Raw genomic sequence first — 24,349 nt, 5'->3', positions numbered from 1 at the left:
ACCACATAAAGAAGAGAGGCAGATGATGAGATAAACTGGCCAACAGACACTGAAAATGACCAGGATTTCAGATACAACTCAAACCAGCTAAGTGCTGTACTCTTTATGCCCACCCAATGTTCAAGGCGTGACAGAAGGATATTATGATCAACTGTATCAAAGGCAGCACTAAGATCCAATAAAACCAAAACTGCATTATCACCAGAATCAACCGACAGTAGCAAATCATTCATCACTTTTAACAAAGCTGTTTCAGTACTGTGGTGGGTAGTGAAACCTGATTGAAAAGGTTCAAGTATATGAGTTGATTTTAAAAAAGGAAGTAATTGTGACAGGACAACTCTTTCCAGAACTTTTGAAAGAAATGGGAGTTTTGAAATAGGACGATAGTTATTCAAGCAATTAATATCGGCATTGGGTTTTTTAAGCAATGGCTGAACAACTGCATGCTTCAAAAACGCAGGGACAGTGCCAGAAACTAAGCAATAATTAATAATTACTTGAATACTAGGACCAATTGCATCAAAAGCAACTTTAAAAAAAGTCAGAGGGAACAGCATCATAAGTTGAATTTGAAGATTTCGTCTGCATCACTAATTCCCTTAACTCAGAGAGAGACACCGGCTGAAAGCTGCACAAGGTAGCTGAAGAAACTGAACAGTCGACCAAAGAGCTAGAACAAAGAGGAACAAATGAAGATTGAATGCCAGCAATCTTTTCAATAAAAAATCTCCTCAAAATGGTGATGTATAATGACACCCAGCTTCAATGAGATGGTCTGGGAATGCTGTAATGTTAGGCCACCTGTATGAGATTCTGCTGAAGAGTTCAGAATGGCGATTTCAAGTGCTGCATTCTCTAACCCTCGAAACTGTTGGTGGCTTTTAGCGTCTTATGGTTTTATTGCTGAAAAAAATGATTTTAATAATATATGTTGAGGTTTATTGAAATGGCTGCTAGCGAGTGTCTGATGAGTTTGAGCTGGACGACCGCACTAATGGGAGCTCACAGTTTTAATCCTTTGATCACTCCGCCATGCACTATGTTCCTCAATATACTTCGCCTGTCCTGTAAAAATGATTCCTTTTTGGGTAATCTGTGGGATTTTATTTTGAAACGTGCTCGATGAGAGCGTATTATGCTGTGTAAATGTTTGGGAAACACACTGCAGGCCAGCTTAATGTGTGTTCTTTTATCTGGCAGTGACAAACCTGAGGGGGCGATAGAGTTTAGTTTAAATGTCTGTCATTAAAGCCGATTACACAGGAGGTTAGCTATAAACATGTCAACCGGTTAGCTAACTTTAACTAAATTACATAGCAAGAGTCTCTTCCAACGTGAAAGAGAAAACTGTCCATTAAAAAGAGTTTGCCTAGTGTGACCATACTGAATGTTGAATACAATGACAATGAAATCGAGCTGGTTTGTACAGTAAGCTTACGTAACACCAATGACTTGTACATATACACTATGTGGACAAAAGTATTGAGACACCCTCTTCGTTAGAACAGAAAAAGGCACTTCCAAAACTGTGGCAACAAAGATGGAAACATAATTAATGTATTTAAAAACTGTATTTCCATCTCTGTTGCAACCGTTTTGGAAGAGTCTAAAATGACTGTACCCATATGTACAACTCATTGGTGTTTGGTGATTAATTTTTAGCTCAAGGTCTGCATTTGAAGTCACACCAGATGTGTTCAGCTGGGACCAGTAAAGTTCTTCCACACTGACTGAATCAATCATTTCTTTTTGAACCTTGCCTTATACACAGAGCCATAGGGTCCTGTCCAAACTGTTTCTATAAAAATAGAAGCGCACGATTCCCTAGAATATAATTTTGTGCTTTAACATTAAGATTTGTACTCATGAAAATTACTAAAATAGTCAAACCTGTTTATTAGAAGTGGGTGTCCCAATACTTTTGGCAATATAGTGTGTTAATTAACATTACATAACAATGGGCAATACATTTGTTTGCTACATTTATAAACTCTAATGTTAGTTAACTGTTCATTGTCACTTCATGTTAGCGGTAGGTTCATTAAGACTTCTTCATAATACTTTATCTGATACACACATTTCTAATACCTCTAAATTGTTAACATACTTCAAACGTCTAAAAATGTTATTTAGTGTAAAATCTTAAGTTACTGTGAGAATAAATGTTATATTGCTAGTAAAATTTCAAGATGAAAAAGTACTTGGCTGAAGCAACTTAGATTTACTTGATTATCCAAACATACATTTTTAGTGTGTATCGAATATATTACATCTTGCTTTTGAGGAACGTTTATTAGTCTGTATCTCAATCGTCATTGTATTGCAATGTATTCTAAGCATATTTATGGCCCCCACATTTCATATTTTTGCTCAGTTTAGACCTTTTTGATTTCGTCTATTTTCGTCTAACTTTTGATTTTAGTATCATTAAATGTTGGTATTAAAATAAACTAAGATTAATAAATGCTATGTTTTTCAGTGTTTTTTCAGTATTACCGTATTGACCCGAATATAAGACGATGTTTTTTTTCTTGGAAATACGTCTGAAAAAACGCGGTCGTCTTATATTCAGGGTCTAGACTTTGACATGTCAATAATACACCCACAACAATAGTGGCTCCAAATACACATAATATGAGTGTGCCATGAAATACGTAATGTAATGTGTGTTGTATAGATCGCGAGTAAAACCTTACAGCTGCATGAGTCGTGACTGTCACGTTAGCCTGATGGGACCAAACTCCCTTTGTGATTTTAAAACTTAAAACAGTACCTAGATTTGTAGACTACAGTAAGATTTAACTTCTACTGTTAATAAGATTTTGGTAGGCTGCTATTAGATGGATAGCCTAAATGTCCTAATTCAGATGGGCTACCTGTTTTTTTTTTTAATGGTATATCAAAAAGTGTATATTTTTTAAATGTGATTGTTGGTACATTTTACCAGTTTTTACCATACTTTCAAAACAAAAATTAAAATAGGAAAAATATGCAATATGAAAATAATTGAAGACAAAATGTGTTTTACATAGAAAAAAAACAAGATTTGGTTTTTAAAAAGCCTTTTTCCAAAAGGTACATCTGGAAAAAGGGGGGTCGTCTTATAATCAGGGTCGTCTTATATTCGGGCCAATACGGTAGTTCATGTTAACTTATGTAGTTAACTAATGTTAACAAATGGAACCTTAGTGGAAAGTTTTATCGATGTTTTTTGTAGAACCAACATAAATGTACAGCTTTCCCTCTATCAAATATACCTGCCATAAAACATGTTTTGCTTAAACAAAACACCCTTAGCTTTAACAAAATCAAGATTTCAGCCATGAGATATTCTGTGATCTGCTTCAATATCATAGTAGCTGAAGATTATGACCATTTTAGGTGGCCACCATCTGGAAGCCAAGCGTTCCCCGTGCTGAACATACTGCCCTAAGGCTGACACATTAAATTATAGAATATTCTAACCCATGAAAGCAGGTGGAGAACACAGCAGACGTATTGGCCAGATATAGTCCTCCTCTTCTCTGGAGGTTTGCTTTCTTTGTCCTTCTCTGCTCTGAGGCATCTTATTATCTGTCAGGTCTAGTATGCCGCATTCTATGCTTCAAAAGATATTATGATCAAAAAGAGGAGCAGGCTCACTGGGAAAGCAGCCCGACCTCTCTCTCGCTCTCTCTTTTTCTCTCTCTTATCCTTCAGTATCAAAACAATCTATGGCAACCTTTCACACAGAGAAGCACACCTTTGCTCAGTTTCTAGGGTGCTGTAACTCAGTCACATCTGTCTCTCTGTAAGAGTCGGGGAGAAACTGTTTGCTGACCGTCTCAGCTGCTATCATCGTCTTTTTAATTTATAGAGAAAGTTTTCGTCGAACCTGCGGCCAGTTCTCAGTTTCAAAACCCTTAGCAGCAGATTCTCATATTTCCTCTGCAATTTTGGTCTTATCAATCCTCAGTGAGTTTTTCCGTTCTTGGGTCCTATGAGGAGGACCCCTGGACCTTTGAGATGAGATAGTCAGAGGAAGTGAATCACAGCTCCTGATGGAATCGGAGCAGCAGTTAAAGAGAGTAGCTCCACCTGTGGAGAGATGCAATGATGTTTGTAGACCCTTGTGATTTAACCCTTCCAAGCACATCTCAAATCACTGTTCATTCTGCGGTGGAAATCTCAGTTGAAATCGTTTTGGAATCTTTTTTCTTGCTAAAACAAATTTTAAAAACACACAAATGCCACTGTTTTGTCTTGCCACTTTTTTTGGTTGAAGTGACGCTAGATGATAAAAGGTGGCACAGTCATAATGTGTAGAAAAATGTTTACACGTTAAAAAAATATATTTAAATTGTCATTTGTTACTCTATGTTCAGATCATTGTCGTTTTAAAATGTAATTATTATATTTTTTTATCATTTCCATTTTTTAATAATGGAACATCTGGTATAACAATAAGTTGTACATTTTTAATAATAATTATAACATTTTATGTAATAGTTATGCTTATAGAATGGTAATAATGAAAATATATGAATACATATTGAATGTAATTTTGCAGTGTCAATGGTTACACTTTGGTGACATTGTTATAGTAATTAATTAACTGCATGTATTTATTCTTAATATTAGGGTTAGAGTTTGGTTTAGGGTTAGGATTATTGCTATAGTAAGTACATGTAACTACACCTTAAAGTTTTACCATATCAGTTTCAGGATTGTATTGTCTTCTAAAAGAATGACAAGACTGAATTAATTAATAAGTCTATTAATTGACAAATACAGTGGAGGACTTCAAATTTCATGTGCCACATTTTTTATATTTTTTTTATATAATTCAGGCATTGGTAATTTTCAGTTTGCTGTATTTTTCTTTTTTTAGGAATTCAGGCTATATTTAAAATGCAATTAATTTAGTGATAATGTATTGTTGTTGCACAACATTTATGTACAGAATATAGGTACAGTTCTTTATTAAACTTCACTTCACTGTGGATTGAGAAATATTCCTAGAGCTGGGCCATGATTAATCCCAAATAAAAGTGTGTGTTTATATAATATATGTGTGTGTACTATGTATATGTATTATGTATATATAAAGACACACACATACAGTATTTATTTTGAAAATATTTACATGTATTTACATGTATACATTTATATTCATATCATTTATATTTTATATAAATATATTTAATATATAAACATAACATATTTTCTTAAATATATTCATGCATGTGTGTATATTTATATATACATAATAAATACACACAGTACACATATTATGTACACAAAAACTTTAATTTTGGATGTGATTAATCACGATTAATCGTTGCCCAGCACTAAATACTCCTTACTTTATTTTATTACTTTGAATTTAAGTCAAATAATAACATGTATGATTACAGTGAATTATACCTTTACACTGGTCACAGTGAGATTTCAGGTTGAAATGGTACGGTGAAAAGTGTTTGTTCAGAGCCTGCTTCATGAAAGCAAATCATGTCAGGCAATTTTTAATTACATTATTAAAAATGTACACCTTATTGTTATACCATTTGACATTAATTTGCAAGGCAGAATCAGAAACTCATGTAATTTGTGCACGAGAGTTTTATTAACTAAACACTAACACAAACTAGTCTAACAAACAAACAAACAATCATACATGTGAAAGGGCAAATGAGGCTTGATGGATGAAGCCATCAGGAAAAAAAAACAGAGAATGAAGCTATGAGAAGAGTCAGTTAACCACCTGAGTGAAACCATCAGCGCCGTTTTAGAACAGGGTCTATAGCTTATACTAATCCTCTGTTTTGGTTAGTTAAATGTACGATACTTGCATTGCCTTGGCCTGGAATGAACGTACGGATGCAGTCTCGGATGAAAGTCTTGATGGTTTGGCGGTTCGGTGGTGTAGGAATCGTGATCACGTTCTTCCGGGTTTGAAGAGTGATGAACTCCAAAGATATTCTGACTCGATGGTGATTGGGAGTTTCTTCCCAGTGGAAAGTGAAAAAGAGCTAAGAGAGACATCAGCTCCCAGAGAGCAAAAATCATCTGGGCCAGATCTGGTCCAGATCTGCACAATGGACTCAGGCTGGTGTCTTTTGGCACAACGGGCCAATACAGGCACAGATCTGTTTTTCCAGATCTGGACCAGAACTGGGCCAGCTCTGGACCAGATGCAGATACCTTTATGGTGATTTGGGCCAAATGTGGAAAATAAGTTGTATACATATCTAGAATTCAAATACAATTAGTTTATTTGTATAGTGCTTTTCACAATACATATTTCAATACAGCTTTACAGAAAATGCTTGTTACTTTGTTACAAATAAAAAGAGTAATGTCCATATGTCACAGTATTTGTACAGTTCCCGGATAATACAAATAATATAAGTAGATTATGACTGCATTTAAGCAGAAAATATGAAAGCAATGATTACAAGCATCTTACAAAATACATAATTAAATATCTTACTGTCTTATGCCACTGATATGTTTTTGTTAAGTTGTTATACGAAGCTCTTAGACAACACAAAGTTTAAAGTACTGATTTAGCTGTACAGACAATTACTGTACTGAACACTCTATTAAAACAATATTCATATTAAAACGATTGAATTACTACAAAAAAACAATGCAAAAGATTTGCCACTGTGCATATTTTCTTTCCTGTTGATAATTTTTGCACAAAAAAAGCAAAATTAAAGTTTATTTAAAAGACTACCCCAAGTAGCACAAGTCTCTAGTTCTAGTGCTTACTGTACGTAATATTCACTAAGCTTAAAGGGTTAGTTCACCCAGAAATGAAAATTCTGTCATTAATTAGTCACCCTCATGTCGTTCTAAACCCGTAAGACCTCCGTTCATCTTCGGAACACAAATGAAGATATTTTTTATGAATTCCAAGAGCTCTCTGATCCTCCCATAGACAGCAATGGAACTAATATGGATGGATACATGGATTATTTTACCGATTTCCTTGCTACGTTTCTGGACCTTGATCGTAGTAGTTCCAACTTAATTTGTGTTCCGAAGATGAACGGAGGTCTTTACGGGTTTAGAACGACATGAGGGTGACTAATTAATGACAGAATTTTCATTTTTTGGGTGAACTAACCCTTTAAACCAGTGCTACACAATGAGAATGAGAAGAATCTGAATAACTACCACAGGGAAACTTTCATATCACAGGGAGTTCTTATAAATGTGTGTCACCATTGTGTGCTTGAGTTGGTTCTAGCTGTAATAGAGTCCTCTGCAATGCTGTTTGTGACGTAAATGCGAGCCCTCCGTCTGAAGCCACAGCTTAAAAGACAGTTCCCTCCTTTTCATTGTCTCTAAAAAAAACATTAAATGTGGACACAAATGTTATTGCCATATATACACATATAGACATACATACATACTGTACATATACACACACATACTATATATATACACACACACACACACACATAAGATCAAAAGTTTACATACACCTTGCAGAATCTGCAAAATGTTACTTATTTTACCAAAAGAGGGATCATACAAAATGCATGTTATTTTTGATTTAGTACTGGCCTGAATCAGATATTTCACATAAAATATATTGTCCACAAGAGAAAATAATAGTTGACTTTATAAAAATGACCCCGTTCAAAAGTTTACATACACTTGATTCTTAATACTGTGTTGTTACCTGAATGATCCACAGCTTGCTTTTGTTTTTTTGTTTTTTTTTGTTTAGTGATAGTTGTTCATGAGTCCCTTGTTTGTCCTGAACAGTTGAACTGCCTGCTGTTCTTCAGAAAAATACTTCTGGTCCCACAAATGTGTTGCTTTTTCAGCATTTCTGTGTATTTGAACCCTTTCCTACAATGACTATGATTTTGAGGTCCATCTTTTCACACTGAGAACAACTGAGGGACTCATATGCAACTATTACAGAAGGTTCAAACATTCACTGATGCTCCAGAAGGAAACACAATGCATTAAGGGGGTGAAAACTTTTTGAATTTGAAGATCAGTGTAAATTGAACTTATGTTGTCTTCTGGGAAACATGTAAGTATCTTCTGTAGCTTCTGAAAGGCAGTACTAAATGAACAAATATATATTTAGGCAAAATAAGAAAAATGTACACAAACGTTTTCACCCCCTTAATGCATTGTGTTTCCTTCTGGAGCATCAGTGAGCATTTTTCACTTCCAGTTCTTATTGATTATATAATTATAAGATATATGATTGTAAACTAAATGAATAGTTATTGATGTGGTTTGAAATTGGTAAAGTGCTTAAAAAATATGATCAGAATATGATAATTATGCATGCACTTGTATATGCTTTTCCACATCATAAATGTTATCCATGGTAAGCATTTTTTATTTTCCTGTAATTTTCCATTACACACTTACTTTAATCACCGACTTGAGATGAAAAAATAGTTTGTGCCCAAATGACACACAGACTATAGCATTGCTAGAGGACTATGACTGTTATAACAGGTATATTGTTCAGGATGCTGAGTGTGAAGTTATTTGAAGGAGCATTTCTCCAGAAAGCTGCAAGCCACAATCGGTCCTAACAAACAGTGTGTTTTGAACCGCACTAGTAACATTATCAGGCACTCAATATTTTCAATACTCAATTATCCATTGTGGCATTCAAATAGCTTGAATATCTCAACCTGCACTGAACACTTCAAAAAAAATAAATAAATAGGGACTCACCTTACTATTTGACAGTCCCGGCTCTCAGGTGGAACCTGAAATTGAAACAAATTGTTATATAGTGTTGCTGGACAATTTCTCAATTAATTTACTCAATTAACATGGAGCATACTGTTATCAGAAATAAAACCATCTTTTGGCAAATATTTTATAAATAAAAATCCATACCAAACGATATAATGTAAAACATGTCTCTTCAGTGTCCCTCTCTGTTTTTATCATTCAGGATGCACCTTAAAGCATTCTGCCTGCTTAATAAGGGGACTGGGCTGGTCAAAAGTTTGGACACATTACTACTTTTAATGTTTTTACAATAAGTCTCTTGCTTATCAAGCCAGCATTTATATGATCAAAAATTCAGAAAAAAACAGTAATATTGTAAAGTATTACAATTTTAAATAATGGTTTTCTATATTAATGTACTTCAAAATATTATTTATTGCTTTGATCAAAGCTCAGTGTTGGAAACAGTTGTGCTGTTTAATTTTTGGGGGAACCTGTGATACTTTTTTCAGGATTTATTGATGAATTAAAAGTTATTTATTCAGCTTTGCCATCACAGAAATACATTTAATTACAATTTTAAAAGTTATTATCAGTTAAAATGTTTATTTTCTTTGTGAATATATTGTAAAAAGTAATTGATTGATGTGTGTGTGTGTGTGTGTGTGTGTGTGTGTGTTATTTAATAGAAATTACTGTTTTTATTCAGCATATAGGCATTAAATTTATAAAATTAAAAACATTTATAATGTTTAAAAACATATGTATTTCAAATAAATTATGTTATTTTGAACTTTCTATTAATCAAAGAATTATAAAAATGTTTCCAGGAAATATTAAGCAGCAAATACGATAATAATAAGAACCATTATTGATAACTGAGTACCAATAAAAATGCAGCACTAAATCAGCATGTTAGAATGATTTCTGAAGGATCATGTGACACTAAAGACTGCAGTAACGATGCTGAAAATGCACAGGCATAAACTACATTTTAAAATATATTCAAATAGAAAATAGTTATTTCACATTGCAATAATATTTCACAATATTACTTTTTTTAACTTTATTTTTGATCAAATAAATGCATGCAGCCTAAAGTGTTAGCACTTAAACATTAACATTGCTAGCTCATCACACTAATTATCACGCAGCAATCTTAAAACAATTAAAATTAACAGTTTAAATTAAGTAATTAAGTTAAAATCCGTTAATTACGTATAATTACAGACCTCTGGACTGTTTTCTTCATGTTAGCAAGTCCTCTGATAACACTGGCCTTAGTGTTCGCCAACATTACAGTCCAACACAGATCTAAGGAGCAATAAAAACACCAAACCTTTAAGTTATCGAGTACATAACATAATAAGAAATTAATTTATTAGTAGAACAGAATAATATTTCACAAGATTTATTTTTGAACTTTATTTTTGATCAAATAAATGCATGCAGCCTTAAGGGCTAGTTATCACGCAGCAATCTTAAAGAATTTAAATTAATAGAAGCAGTTAAAATTACTAAAGTTTAAATTAAGTAATTAAGTTAAAATCCGTTAATTACGTATAATTACAGACCTCTGGACTGTTTTCTTCATGTTAGCAAGTCCTCTGATAACACTGGCCTTAGTGTTCGCCAACATTACAGTCCAACACAGATCTAAGGAGCAATAAAAACACCAAACCTTTAAGTTATCGAGTACATAACATAATAAGAAATTAATTTTATATATATATATATATATATATATATGTATATATATATATTCAAATTACCTAACTAAAAAGTGAGCAATAGTGTTATAAAATAAAAATGAATAATCAAAAAAAAATGTGTTTTACTGTCTGGGGTCTGCCATCAGGAGTTAAAGGGGATGTTATGTGACACACTTTTCTTTTTCTTTTTTTCTTGTTTTTATTTGTTTTACTTTGATTTACATTTGAGAGAAACTAAGATTGTAAACAAGGATACAAACTAGCCACCTTTCACTGAAAATTGCCATTTTGAATTCAAAATAGGCCATCTGTGTGATTCAAGTAGATTCAATGAGTTGAAAACTCTTTCTACTTCATACTTCAATACTAAACAATGCTGAACTTTGACAAAAAATAGGGGTTCAAACCTTTGTCACTTCTTTCACTCCTGATGAGTTTGTATCCTTCCATGCACAAGCTAGTAATGGGCTTTTTGGTCACTGACTTGCAGAAAGTTTTCTGCGCGAGTTAGTGTTAGAGGCTACTAGAATACAGGGGGGCGCAGACACTGATCTTGCATACCCCTCGGGAAAAATGTGCAGTTGAGCCCCTGATGTCAGGACTGTGCAAGCTGCCTTATGCAGCTCTAGCTCTGGATGACACTGAATAGGCAGTATTTTTCATCTGTACTTGAAACATTTGTGCTTAAATTAATCAGCAATTCAAAGACATTCAAATAAAAAGACTATTGACAGTTCAGACAGCTTTCATGAAAAAAAAAAAAAAAGTTTGTGTGGGTTTGCTAAGCTACACTTAGATGACAAACTTGCCCCATGAAAGTAGATAACAACTGCCCTAAAACCACCCATTTGGGGACCACCATATTTATTTATTTAAAGTGATCCTACTCTGCCCTTTTATGAAGTCTTTATTTTGTTTTTGTGGTGTGCTAGAATAGATTTCCATGCTTGATTGTTCCAAAACACATCATTTTTCTCGTTTTACGTAATTGCAGCACATCTCTTCCCAGTCTGTCTCAAACACTTGTTGAAACCCCTCCTTCCGAATTATGAAATGTGCTCTGATTGGCTAGCTGACCCAGTGCATTGTGGTTTTGTGAACCACTTAAAACATGTTCCGGAAATGACGCACCCCCTTACCATAACCATGAGTTTCGTCTGCTCAGCTGTAAATATTAATGATGGTATCAATTTTGCCATGCCAATTTGAGCACGATTCAGAACCCTGAGAATGTTTAATAATTAGAAAATCATGCATAACCTTTGCAATCACAGATTTTACAGGACGTTTCAGTGTATGTGTGTGTGTATGTGTATGTGTGTGTTTTCAAAAAGCATAATAGGACCCCTTTAATCTGTAAATTTTTGCAGTATGTACTGCTATTTACTAAATCCTAAAGACAATAGATTTAGTATTTACGCAGTAAATAATTAATTACTTTTCTGTTATCATAAAACAATTATAATTATTTAACTACAAAGTAAATACACAATATGCATGTTGTGATTTACTGCTTATTAATAGTTAGAAAGGTAGTAGTTAAGTTTAGGTATGGGTACCATAAACATCCAGTATGGTAGTAATATGAATGCTAGTTGATAGTGAGAATCTGTCCTTAAACTAAAGTGTTACTATATAGGAGGTCTGCATTTCCAGTATTCTGCTCAGAGATTTCCAGATCTTCATCCATCTCTGTTGTTCTTTCCTTTGACATCCGAGTGCTCAGATCAGGCAGTGCGGTGGAGTTATTGAAAATCTGTACTTTCATGAAATATGCTGATAGAAATTTTGCTAAGAATCAATAAACATTTCTATGTTTTTTTAATGTTGTGGATAGGGTATATACGTAGACAAGGCACATCTGATATTTCAAAAAGATGCAGTTACGTGTTATGTATTTATATGAGGCCTAATCAAAGGCATTTTGATGAGTCTAACAATAGAGAGTCAGAAGACTTTCTACCATTACACACACACACAAACTTGCATACATAATCACTCGCCCTTCCCTGTGGATGCTCCTTTCCTTGTGCACATAATCTCTGTGGTTCTTTCTCACGGCACAACCTACGCGTCTGCTTTTTGAAAATTGAATTGTTAACAGCTTTTTTTTCTTTCTTTTTTTTAAAAAATATCTTCACATTTTGGTCTGTGTGAGAGATTTATTCTGTTAAACTGCCGTACGCTTCACAAAGACTGTCGCCTTCCTGCGTGTGCCAATATAATGAGAATGTGAATTAAAATGGACAGCCACCTGCCTGCTGCAGTTTCCAGCATCATTATCAGTGGCTGAGCTATGGGTAAGGCCAGGAGATGTTTGTTTTGGACTGATCTCCTTCATTGCACACGGCCTCTCGGTGGAATATCTCACATAGAGAAAAGACGTGCAATCTACACAGCACTGTGTGCTGGAGAACTCAAAGATTTAGTGAGAGTCTTATTATTTTTGCTGGATTTATGGCTCAATACATTCAGTTTACACCACAGAAATATATAATATATAACAATTAGTATTAGCAAAATGAACATTTAACAACTGCAACTAATTAAACATCATTGTTTATTTAATGCATTTAACACATTTATTTAATTTGACTATTCCTTCTGTGATTTTTAAATGCTGGTCATAACAGTTACTTTTGATTTGGCAATCACACAATTGATTTGTGTACAAAATATGTTTATAAGTCGGAACGTCAACAAAAATGTATTTTCATGGTGGAATAGAATTATTATTGAAGCTAAACATATATGAAATATCACTCATGAGCAAAACTCCAGGCCAGTAGCGAAAACATCTCTACGTATGATTATATCTATAAATTGTGAGAAAAGAAAGAGTTATCGAAAATTTTGCATTGAGATCACAATTTTGATGCAGATTTAGATTTTTTTTCTTTTCCTTGAGAAGGACTCTATTAACATGTTCTAACATCTACAAAAAATGTGATTTATCCCGATTACATTGCTTTTATAACAGAATAATGATACATTAATAAATATGTAATAATTGCAATTTGATTAAACACATTGAATACCTTTGTTTTATTTAATGCATTTAACACGTTAATTTAATAATTTGACTATTTCTTGATTGATTTTTAACATATTCAAGCTTTTGTAAAATACTAATTTTTCTTTTTCTTCATTTGGTGCATGGATGTTGCACACTTGTATTTCTTTGCCTTTATATATTAATTTAACTATTATAATTCTACCATTCGTGTCTTTATATTCTACTTCATTTGCCTCAAAAACCCCTCTTTTGATTAATATCACAACACCCCCCTTCCTCTCCAAATCACAATTCAGATACATTTCTCCATCCCATCATTTTCTTATTTCATCACTTATTTTTTTCTCCCCAAAAAGTTTCTTGTAAACATAATACATCACCATTTTTAGTCAAATATATTAATCTCTCCATTTTCTGGTATTGTGTTAGTCCTCTGCCATTCAACGAAACAACACATAAAGAACTCATTAGTGATACAGTTTTCTTCCCTCCATTCTTTCCTTTTGTTCTTCTCTTCTTATCCTTTGTTTTTTTTTAAAGCCTGTTCAATGTTCATGCTTGTATCTTTCAATCTTGATTTAATACCTTGATTACTTGAATTGATTTGTGTAAAATATATGTTCAAATCAGAACATCAACGAGAATTGATTTTCATGTTATAACAAGGTAATAACACATGATTTAATATGAAATCAATGTAAATACATTTAAATATATTGTCTATTGTATGCCACTGCTCCAACATCTACAAACCTGAGAACTACACTGCATTTCAGCTCAAAAACAAACCCCTAAAGCTTCCTAGTCTTCTGTTTTAATATGACACCGTTATGTAGTAGTACTTCACCATCACATATGATAAGTGGAGTTTAAACGCAGTTTAAATGTGTTTTACACAACATTAAAGTGTATTAAGTAATAATGGGCCATTTCACTCTAATGTAAGCTCGTACTGCTTAACATTCAGCTCTGGATACTCCAGGCCTGAGTTCTTAGGCAGAGATGTGGACACATTTAGACATCAATTAAGATTTAGAGTGCTCTATTTTAATATTTATGTGATGGTTTGAAGTCGTTCTATGGCAGTTTAAGCATCAGCTGCATGAAGTAAAGGATAGCTAACATGGGTGCAGCATACTTTTTAATTGTCTGGGAATTTGAACCGCCAGTCATTCTTTAAGCACCACCACTGTCCCAGCCAACAGAGTGGTGCAGTGATGACGTATATTTGCAGGCCAACCCAGAAATTTGCATCACCCTGGTTCCCTCAACCAATACCCAATAGGAGTTTTCCATTGGCTTTTAGATTTTTGCAGAACATAAGATCTGTGATCAACAAAACTAAGTGATTCTTAAACTTTTTTTTTTTTTGAGAATTTTCACAAATTAACACAACATGATGCCTAAATAAAACCACCAAAAGCAAAAAGTGTAAGCTATACATAAACTACACCACAGTCACATGACTTTATCATCATCACCAATTACCTTCTGAACTCTCTTTCAGTCTTTGTTTAACAAACCTTTTTAGACACTTGTTAGCAATCGTCCTCTTTCAAGATAAGTAAATGTTTTACAAAATCACATGGTGCTATTTTATGCCATTTAGCAAAACAAGAAAATATCTTGATCTTGTGTTCACTACAGATCTTATTTCAGGCATTTACCAAAAACCTGTTAGCAAAACCCATTGACTTTGGAACGATGGAACCAGAAGTGCTAAAATGCTAATTTGTTTCCAGGTTTTGGCCTACATAAATATGTCATCCCTGCAATACTATATAAGCAAAATGGAAAATAAAATGTCCACACAGGAGTCAACAACATTCATATGTTTACTTTTACACATCCAATACATCAATAATGCTGCATGTTTTGTTGTATGATTCTCAGTGAAAACTGATGGATGTCCCTTATCAGTCAAAAAAGCTAGTTAAATATTTTCTGGAACATGTCCTTCTTTTATTAAAAGAAAGCACATCACTCCCACGATAACGTCTATTTATCAGAACCAACTAATTTTTCTACCATTTTTCTCAGAGTCATAACAGATAATGCATTTGTTCCATTTTCATTATCTTGTCATCTGTAAGAATAACAGCAACAGAGGAGGATGCGTCGGGTCTGATTGTAGTGTGCAGTAAATTAATCAAAGCCTCAGAACAGACCGAGAACCAAGAGCATATTAAAGTAGTGCAATCTGTGAACACTTGAGCATGATCACTGATCGACAAATCACTGCTAATCAATCCACACAATCAACCGCAATACACAGATAGCATCACAGGAAGAATGGCGTGAAAATGAGAGAGAAATACTAGAGAAGTGACACAGAGGGACTTCTTCACCTCACACTTAAAGGATTGTGGAGGTTGGTTCGATATCAAAAAGCAGAATAATTTTGTCAGACATGATCAAGTGTGTGTCTAAGTAATGTTTGTGTGCTAAAAAACATCCTACTAAAATATAGTTTCCTTGTATTGTGAAAAAAATGTAAGTATGTATGTATATATATTTATATATATATATATATATATGTTAAAGATGCACCGATTGATCAGCCAACTTTTCACATGACCAGCCCGGATCGGTGACTGGCCGGTCAGTCTCACGTCTTGCCGATTCCGAGTAGATCCTTTTATTGCCGGCTAAAAATACTAATACTTATTGCCGGCTAAAAATACTAATTTAATTTGAATTGTAACAACTCTACAGTTTCTTATTATTCTAACTGAATTAATTTAAACAAAGTAAGAATTTGATGTGAAAGATGACGCATTTAATTAAGGTTGGGGGAAAAATTTCCATTTATAAACATAGTGGGAAATTACATCTGTTTTGTTACATACAGCAACTCATTTTAAGTTAACTATTTCTTCCTCTTTCCAGTCACAGAGCACTTTATTTTGAGAGCTGTTTAAGTGAGAGAAAATCTGTAACTTAGTCCAGATTGGGGGAATTGTAATGTTTAATAATGTATTTTATTATGTAAATGATTGTTGCATTGAAATTTGCATCGATTTTTGTATGTATATGCTGTCAATTATAGTTCTTAGAAAGAAAATCGGAATCTGCAAAAATCGGTATCGGCAGGTCACACTTCCAAAAAAATCGGAAATCGGAATCGGCCAAGAAAATTGCAATCGGTACATCTCTAATATATATATATATTGTTTTATTGCATATGGTCCAATGGTAAGCTCTGCTCCAAAACCTAGTGGACTGCCTTCACAAAAATCTATGTATACAAGTTGAATAGTACAATAAACCAATGAGAAGAAATATGCATTTGGTTATTTATTCCTTGAGATTTTAATTTCCATCTCTTTTTTTCTGTCTATCTATCTCGGCCCCCATGGTTTTGCCTCATCAGCAGGTGTAGTCTACATGTGCAATCGGCTGATTTGTCAAGGGTAACTCCAGAAGATTCTGATAGGCACTTGGCAAATCACCCAGTTGATCTAAAATAAATGGTAAGCTCTGCTCCAAAACCTAGTGGACTGCCTTCACAAAAATCTATGTATACAAGTTGAATAGTACAATAAACCAATGAGAAGAAATATGCATTTGGTTATTTATTCCTTGAGATTTTAATTTCCATCTCTTTCTTTCTGTCTATCTATCTCGGCCCCCATGGTTTTGCCTCATCAGCAGGTGTAGTCTACATGTGCAATCGGCTGATTTGTCAAGGGTAACGCCAGAAGATTCTGATAGGCTCTTGGCAAATCACCCAGTTGATCTAAAATATCGACCGGCCACAAAAAGTCATTACACACAATAATGGCAGGCAGGACCTTGAGTATGTGACTTAATTAGGTTTCAAATGCCATCAGATGAGTTATCAGAGGCACAAAAAGACCTGAGTTTAAAATGGTTGAAGATTCTTTGCAATCGGCAACCGTTTCTCTCGCTACTAACCTTAATATCTAAGTTGATTTGGGGTTTATTTGTAGTTCGATAGGCACTTGGCAAATCACCCAGTTGATCTAAAATATCGACCGGCCACAAAAAGTCATTACACACAATAATGGCAGGCAGGACCTTGAGTATGTGACTTAATTAGGTTTCAAATGCCATCAGATGAGTTATCAGAGGCACAAAAAGACCTGAGTTTAAAATGGTTGAAGATTCTTTGCAATCGGCAACCGTTTCTCTCGCTACTAACCTTAATATCTAAGTTGATTTGGGGTTTATTTGTAGTTCTTCTGGAATAAGATGGTATTATTTTGTCTGCTGAATTTTGCATGCTGTCAGTACACATTTCAGTTTTGGAGATTAGTCAGGATTAGTCATAAACAGATTTGTGTGCTTCTGCCACAATTTATGCAGTAGTAATCATGTAAAGGGGGCAAACATATGACATTTTAACCAATAGCTGTATGATTCTTCTTAAAAAGATTATTTTAAAAATTACCTGCATATGCTTTGTGTTCCCAGCAAGAGAGCAGTGTGAGTGAGAAAAGCTGGTCTGTGGGTGGTTTATTGATAATTAAATGTGATCTCATAAAAATTTCAGGCATACTATTTTAGAGACAAAGATCTGTGAATCGTTTGATGTGCATAATTGTGAATTCAAAGAGTTATTTTTTTTTTATATATATAATTCATGATATTATCGCAGAAAGCGCTTGAGAAACAGTGTCTCTTCTGCAGCTCGGTACGCATTCAACTTGTTTTTTTTTTGTCTCAAGCAAGACTGTAAGACTTTCACATTACATGATTTGACAGATTTTTACGTAGACAGGGCGACAGCGCACAGCATTACAATAAATTATCATTCATGTTTTCATAACCTCTGGCCAAATTCAAAAACGAAAATAAAATTAAATCATATTTGAGAGCAAGGGTGTTTCGGGGGCCCTACGCAGCTTGCGTATTTTGTGTATAGGGAGGATCGGCTCTGCATGCAACAAAAGTTATTCATACAAAGAGTGCAAATGACTTTACTTTTATTAGCTCCTCTTGATTTCAATTACAAATTAAGTTGTCATTAAAAAGGCATTTCTCTGAAAATTCTTTCTCTATCATTTAGTGATAAATTAAAGTTCTGTCATGGGATTGAATTCAGTTACCTGCAACATTATTTAATAAATTATGAAAATTACAGTTCTAACTTTTACATTTCTAAAGTATGTCCATTTTCATTTTAGAAGTTGTCAGTATTTTGCTGTTGTGTGTTTCAGTGTCTATCCAAATCCTTTTTATATTTAAGATTATAACATTGGGTACTGGAGTTTTATATTATTATTATTATTAATATTATTATTATTGTTGTTGTTGTTGTTTTTGGTTTGGGCTCAAATTTTGTGTTCTGTTTATTCCCAATTGTATTTACTGTTTATTATTGACATGTTAAAATGTAATGTCATATTAGAAGGACAGCATATTGTCTGTCAAATAGCATTATGTATTAAAAGTCTGATAATGAATTTGACTTCTTGTCCCAGAAATCAAAGATCTCCACTTATGATAAGATGTGGGAGTTCATGAGCAGTCGAAGACATTCGGTGATGGTGAAGAGCATCGAGGAAGGAATCGAACGTGTGCTCACCTCTGATTATGCTTTCCTTATGGAGTCCACCACCATCGAATTTGTCACTCAGCGCAACTGCAACCTCACGCAGATCGGAGGCCTCATAGACTCCAAGGCCTACGGGGTCGGCACCCCAATGGGTAAGGCATATTTATCATATTTATCAGTCCATATTTACCTAACAACTGAATTGAATTTAAAACTGCATTATAGTTTCATGTTTTAAGTTTTAATTTAAATTAAACAAATTTATTCAAATACATAATAATACTGCTGAATCAATCTAAAAACTTTATAGCACCAAATAGCACTAATTTACAGCAGCAAAATTATTTTATGTGGGTTAAATCAGGCAGAAATCTCTCTTTAAAGCAACAATTCCAGGACTGAACTTTTTGCAGTCAATAATTTTAGTTAATATTTCATGTCATTATGTGGTACATAGCCATTTAATTAGTGGAATTCTTCATTTTGCATCAGGAATTTACTTATTTTTTATTAATTTTTTTTCAAAATAGTGATCACTAAAGCTACAGTGGCTCTTCTATTGTCAATCAATATCTGAAACAATGACTTGAATTGATGCTGCAGATATTGACTTGACTGCCCTAATCAATAATCAGTCAGCCATTTGCCCAGAGCTGAACAAATTTGCATAATCAACTGAAAACAATTTCTATTTTGCCAAAACACTTAGTCTCAGCGGCATTACCTTTCAAAAAGTATTCGTCAGACATCTCAACAAAAACATGAATCATTGAACAGACTGATTGAAATGAGAGACACAGTCGTTTATCAACACATCTCTGCCATGCAGAAGTATATTCTCCTCAAAGTGTGTTTCTCTCAGACTGCAGCGTCGAATCTTCATTTCATTTTGATTAATGACTGTCTTACTCTGTCGGTGAAGGTGAAGCAGTTGAGGTTAGCGTCTCTGTACGCCGCTCAGCAGCTCAGTGAATGTGCAGAAACGCGGACCCCGAGGCAAGCGTGCATGAAATAGACGAATGGATGAGATAAATAAATGAAAAGAGAAACTGTGAGGCATTTCCCCTCCTGTGCATAAGATTATCAGTCTCAGTAGCAGATTGTCTTAATCCTGTTATACATGCGGCTGCAGGCTGTGTCAGCAGCAGAAATATAGAAGAAGAAAAAAACAACTGTCCTCAGTAAGACTTGAGTCTGAAAACATCCAGAATTGTACATGATACCGCTGTAAGACATCTTAACACAATGACCCTAAAACACTTTCCTTATCGTGGGTTTGTAGAAGAGGGAATTAGGGTTTCTATGATTTCTTCATATTCCTCTAGAGCACATATAGGTCACAGAATAGGCACGATACCATTTTGGAGAAGTATTAAAAAATAAAATTAGATTTCCATTTGCAGAGTTGGCCTTTTTACTCAAAATGTGTTACTACTTTGAAAAGTAATACTTTTTGCTTTACTTATTACTCCCTGGCAACAGTAATTTGTTGCACTACTTTTTCATTACACTCCACAACATTGGTAATTTCACACTTTCTCCTCTTCTGACTTCATATGTGTGCATCTTTGTGACTGTTAGGATATATAGTATTTACACATTTTTACTTATAATCATAATTTCTGTTATTTTTTCATTCAATAATGTGATCTGATGAGCATTAGTGGCTTCCTGCACTGTCTGTCTGTTTTTTTTGTTTAGTTTTTTTTTATAGCTCTTGCTGTTTTGACTCCGAGAACGATCATTCGCTGCTTATATGCCACTCATATCGCATGTTCATAACCCATTCTGTATCTTCCGATGATGAAGTTCCACTACGCTTCTACAAAGTTCCACTACACATTTGTTCCGTACATAACAAACCCAGAAACAATGTTTCTACACAGGAAACATGAAGCTAATAAACATATGAAGAGTTAATTTGCAAAAACCGATAAACGCCACTTTAAAAAAAAAAGAGCTGATTGCCATTAATTATTTAGCGCGATCTGAACCCTAAAAACGTTTTGTCAAAAAAGCCAGTTTTGTCCACTTTCAAGGCATCATGAGTTCACGTTTTACTGCAGAAGCCGACAAGTGCCCTTGTTGTTTTTGAACAGAAACCGATAAGTCCATTTTAGCGAATCAGCGCACTGTATTCAGGTCAGATGATAAGGCTACTTTCACTTTGAAAAGATGGGTTAGCTGAGAGGAGTTTTTTCAAAGCTGACTAAAAGTGATCGAGGATGGATAATTTCGACGAACTTGATGAACCTGTGATATCTTCTTCAGGGCGAAAAAGGACAATAAAAGCTGAAACGTTTTCACTCAACCTTGCATAAGCAGCGCGTTGCAATAATGAGGGAAAAGCTCAGTGTATTGCGTGTAATCACATCCATACAGTTTATGATCACAACAACAGCAACGTTTGTCAGGCATCTACATTGTCATCGGAGGAGATTACAAAGATTAAACAAGTGTTTTTTTTACTCCAAAACATGAAATGTGGAGTTATTTGCTTTTGCCAAAAAACGAATGTTGGAGTTATCTGCTTTTGCTATAAAACAAACTTGTAGTATGTAAAAAAACATACTTTCAATGAACTTAAATTTTGTAAATTACCTGTATTTGTTTAAGTTATTATTCCTTAATCAAAACAAACCAACTTTTGAGTTATTGTTTTAACTTATTGTTATAAGTTGAGTTATTGGATTTTGCAAATTAACTCTTGATATCATTTCTATAGTATAATGATTTGAATGTGATTTTCGTATGATTTGGGTTATTTTTATATAAAAAAAACTGTTTACATGAGAATTACTAAGCAGATGTAGCGATAAGTTTATTCTAAAATGCTACAAATAAATATGTCTGCCTCATTGTATGATCAAAACCTACATTCGATTGCAATCAGAAGTTATTACAAATATCCAATGGTGGTTTACAGTGAGTTTTGAGTACAACATATTATAATGCTGCCTTTACATGCTATTTTTATGTGGAAATTTCCTACTTCCCACTTGTAAAGTTGTAATTCTTTTTTTCTGAGTTTTCCTGGCCCATTTCTTGAGGAAATCTTATTAAATCCAAAAGGTATAGAATATATTCAATATCCAACAGGTTTTGAATACGTTGTAGCATCCCATTCATTGGCAACCATATTAACATTCACTGCACGTAAATATTCTTTCTTTCCTCCACCATGTTTAAATTGTATGGCCCATCCTACTCAGAGACAATGTTAACACCCAAGTTTCTGAGTTTCCTAGTTGTAAAAAGACTGGAGAGGCCATTCATGTCCAGTTTCAGACTAGGAAACCCATATTTTTTGCAGAAAACTGCCAAGTGTTGCTTCATGCTAATTGCATTTATAATGCAGCTGTTAGCCAGGTGCAATTATTTATTCATGTTTGTATATGTATGTTGTCAAAAATCACGCAGGATTCTAGAAAGGCTTTTGATAATACACTCTTAAAAATAAAGGTGCTTCAAAAGGTTCTTCAAGCGATGCCATAGAAGAACCATTTTTGGTTCCACAAAGAACCATTCAGTCAAAGGTTCTTTAAAGAACCATCTCTTTCTTACCTTTTTATAATCTGAAGAACCTTCTTTCGCCACAAAGAAGCTTTTGTGAAACAGAAAGGTTCTTCAGATGTTAAAGGTTCTTAATGGAACCATTTAGACAAAACGGTTCTTCTATGGCATCGTGAAGCACCTTTATTTTTAAGAGTGTAGGTGAGAATAATTTGTATCAAGATAAAAGGGATGTGGATGGACAAGCCTTGTAATGCAAGAGTACATAATGCCACAATTTACATTTGACAACAATGTTCTTCTCAAATTTTCTCACAACAAAATTAAAGTAATGAGAAATGAGAGACACAGTCGTTTATCAACACATCTCTGCCATGCAGAAGTATATTCTCCTCAAAGTGTGTTCCTCTCAGACTGCAGCGTCGAATCTTCATTTCATTTTGATTAATGACTGTCTTACTCTGTCGGTGAAGGTGAAGCAGTTGAGGTTAGCGTCTCTGTACGCCGCTCAGCAGCTCAGTGAATGTGCAGAAACGCGGACCCCGAGGCAAGCGTGCATGAAATAGACGAATGGATGAGATAAATAAATGAAAAGAGAAACTGTGAGGCATTTCCCCTCCTGTGCATAAGATTATCAGTCTCAGTAGCAGATTGTCTTAATCCTGTTATACATGCGGCTGCAGGCTGTGTCAGCAGCAGAAATATAGAAGAAGAAAAAAACAACTGTCCTCAGTAAGACTTGAGTCTGAAAACATCCAGAATTGTACATGATACCGCTGTAAGACATCTTAACACAATGACCCTAAAACACTTTCCTTATCGTGGGTTTGTAGAAGAGGGAATTAGGGTTTCTATGATTTCTTCATATTCCTCTAGAGCACATATAGGTCACAGAATAGGCACGATACCATTTTGGAGAAGTATTAAAAAATAAAATTAGATTTCCATTTGCAGAGTTGGCCTTTTTACTCAAAATGTGTTACTACTTTGAAAAGTAATACTTTTTGCTTTACTTATTACTCCCTGGCAACAGTAATTTGTTGCACTACTTTTTCATTACACTCCACAACATTGGTAATTTCACACTTTCTCCTCTTCTGACTTCATATGTGTGCATCTTTGTGACTGTTAGGATATATAGTATTTACACATTTTTACTTATAATCATAATTTCTGTTATTTTTTCATTCAATAATGTGATCTGATGAGCATTAGTGGCTTCCTGCACTGTCTGTCTGTTTTTTTTGTTTAGTTTTTTTTTATAGCTCTTGCTGTTTTGACTCCGAGAACGATCATTCGCTGCTTATATGCCACTCATATCGCATGTTCATAACCCATTCTGTATCTTCCGATGATGAAGTTCCACTACGCTTCTACAAAGTTCCACTACACATTTGTTCCGTACATAACAAACCCAGAAACAATGTTTCTACACAGGAAACATGAAGCTAATAAACATATGAAGAGTTAATTTGCAAAAACCGATAAACGCCACTTTAAAAAAAAAGCGCTGATTGCCATTAATTATTTAGCGCGATCTGAACCCTAAAAACGTTTTGTCAAAAAAGCCAGTTTTGTCCACTTTCAAGGCATCATGAGTTCACGTTTTACTGCAGAAGCCGACAAGTGCCCTTGTTGTTTTTGAACAGAAACCGATAAGTCCATTTTAGCGAATCAGCGCACTGTATTCAGGTCAGATGATAAGGCTACTTTCACTTTGAAAAGATGGGTTAGCTGAGAGGAGTTTTTTCAAAGCTGACTAAAAGTGATCGAGGATGGATAATTTCGACGAACTTGATGAACCTGTGATATCTTCTTCAGGGCGAAAAAGGACAATAAAAGCTGAAACGTTTTCACTCAACCTTGCATAAGCAGCGC

The 24,349-nt window shown here is 34.3% G+C and overlaps 1 protein-coding gene and 1 long non-coding RNA gene across 2 annotated transcripts in view; one reads left to right on the top strand and one right to left on the bottom strand.

Moving 5' to 3' along the window:
- Positions 1 to 20,143, top strand: part of LOC107567298 (glutamate receptor ionotropic, kainate 2-like) — a 48,339-nt gene extending 28,196 nt beyond the window's left edge. Inside the window, exons 6-7 of the mRNA XM_016252960.1 lie at positions 18,885 to 19,110; positions 20,091 to 20,143. Of these exons, the coding sequence (XP_016108446.1) occupies positions 18,885 to 19,110; positions 20,091 to 20,143 (279 nt within the window). The remainder of the gene's footprint in view (positions 1 to 18,884; positions 19,111 to 20,090) is intronic.
- Positions 7,110 to 10,018, bottom strand: LOC107567299 (uncharacterized). Its single transcript, XR_001606623.1, has 3 exons — positions 9,942 to 10,018; positions 8,707 to 8,741; positions 7,110 to 7,337 (listed from the first exon to the last, which is right to left on the bottom strand). It is a non-coding gene; the product is annotated as an uncharacterized lncRNA (long non-coding RNA).
- Positions 20,144 to 24,349: the final 4,206 nt, after the last annotated feature.

Source organism: Sinocyclocheilus grahami, unplaced genomic scaffold, assembly GCF_001515645.1.
Source record: "Sinocyclocheilus grahami isolate Dianchi unplaced genomic scaffold, SAMN03320097.WGS_v1.1 scaffold1143.1, whole genome shotgun sequence".
NCBI classification, from domain to species: domain Eukaryota; kingdom Metazoa; phylum Chordata; class Actinopteri; order Cypriniformes; family Cyprinidae; genus Sinocyclocheilus; species Sinocyclocheilus grahami.
This window is presented reverse-complemented; position numbering and strand designations above follow the sequence as displayed.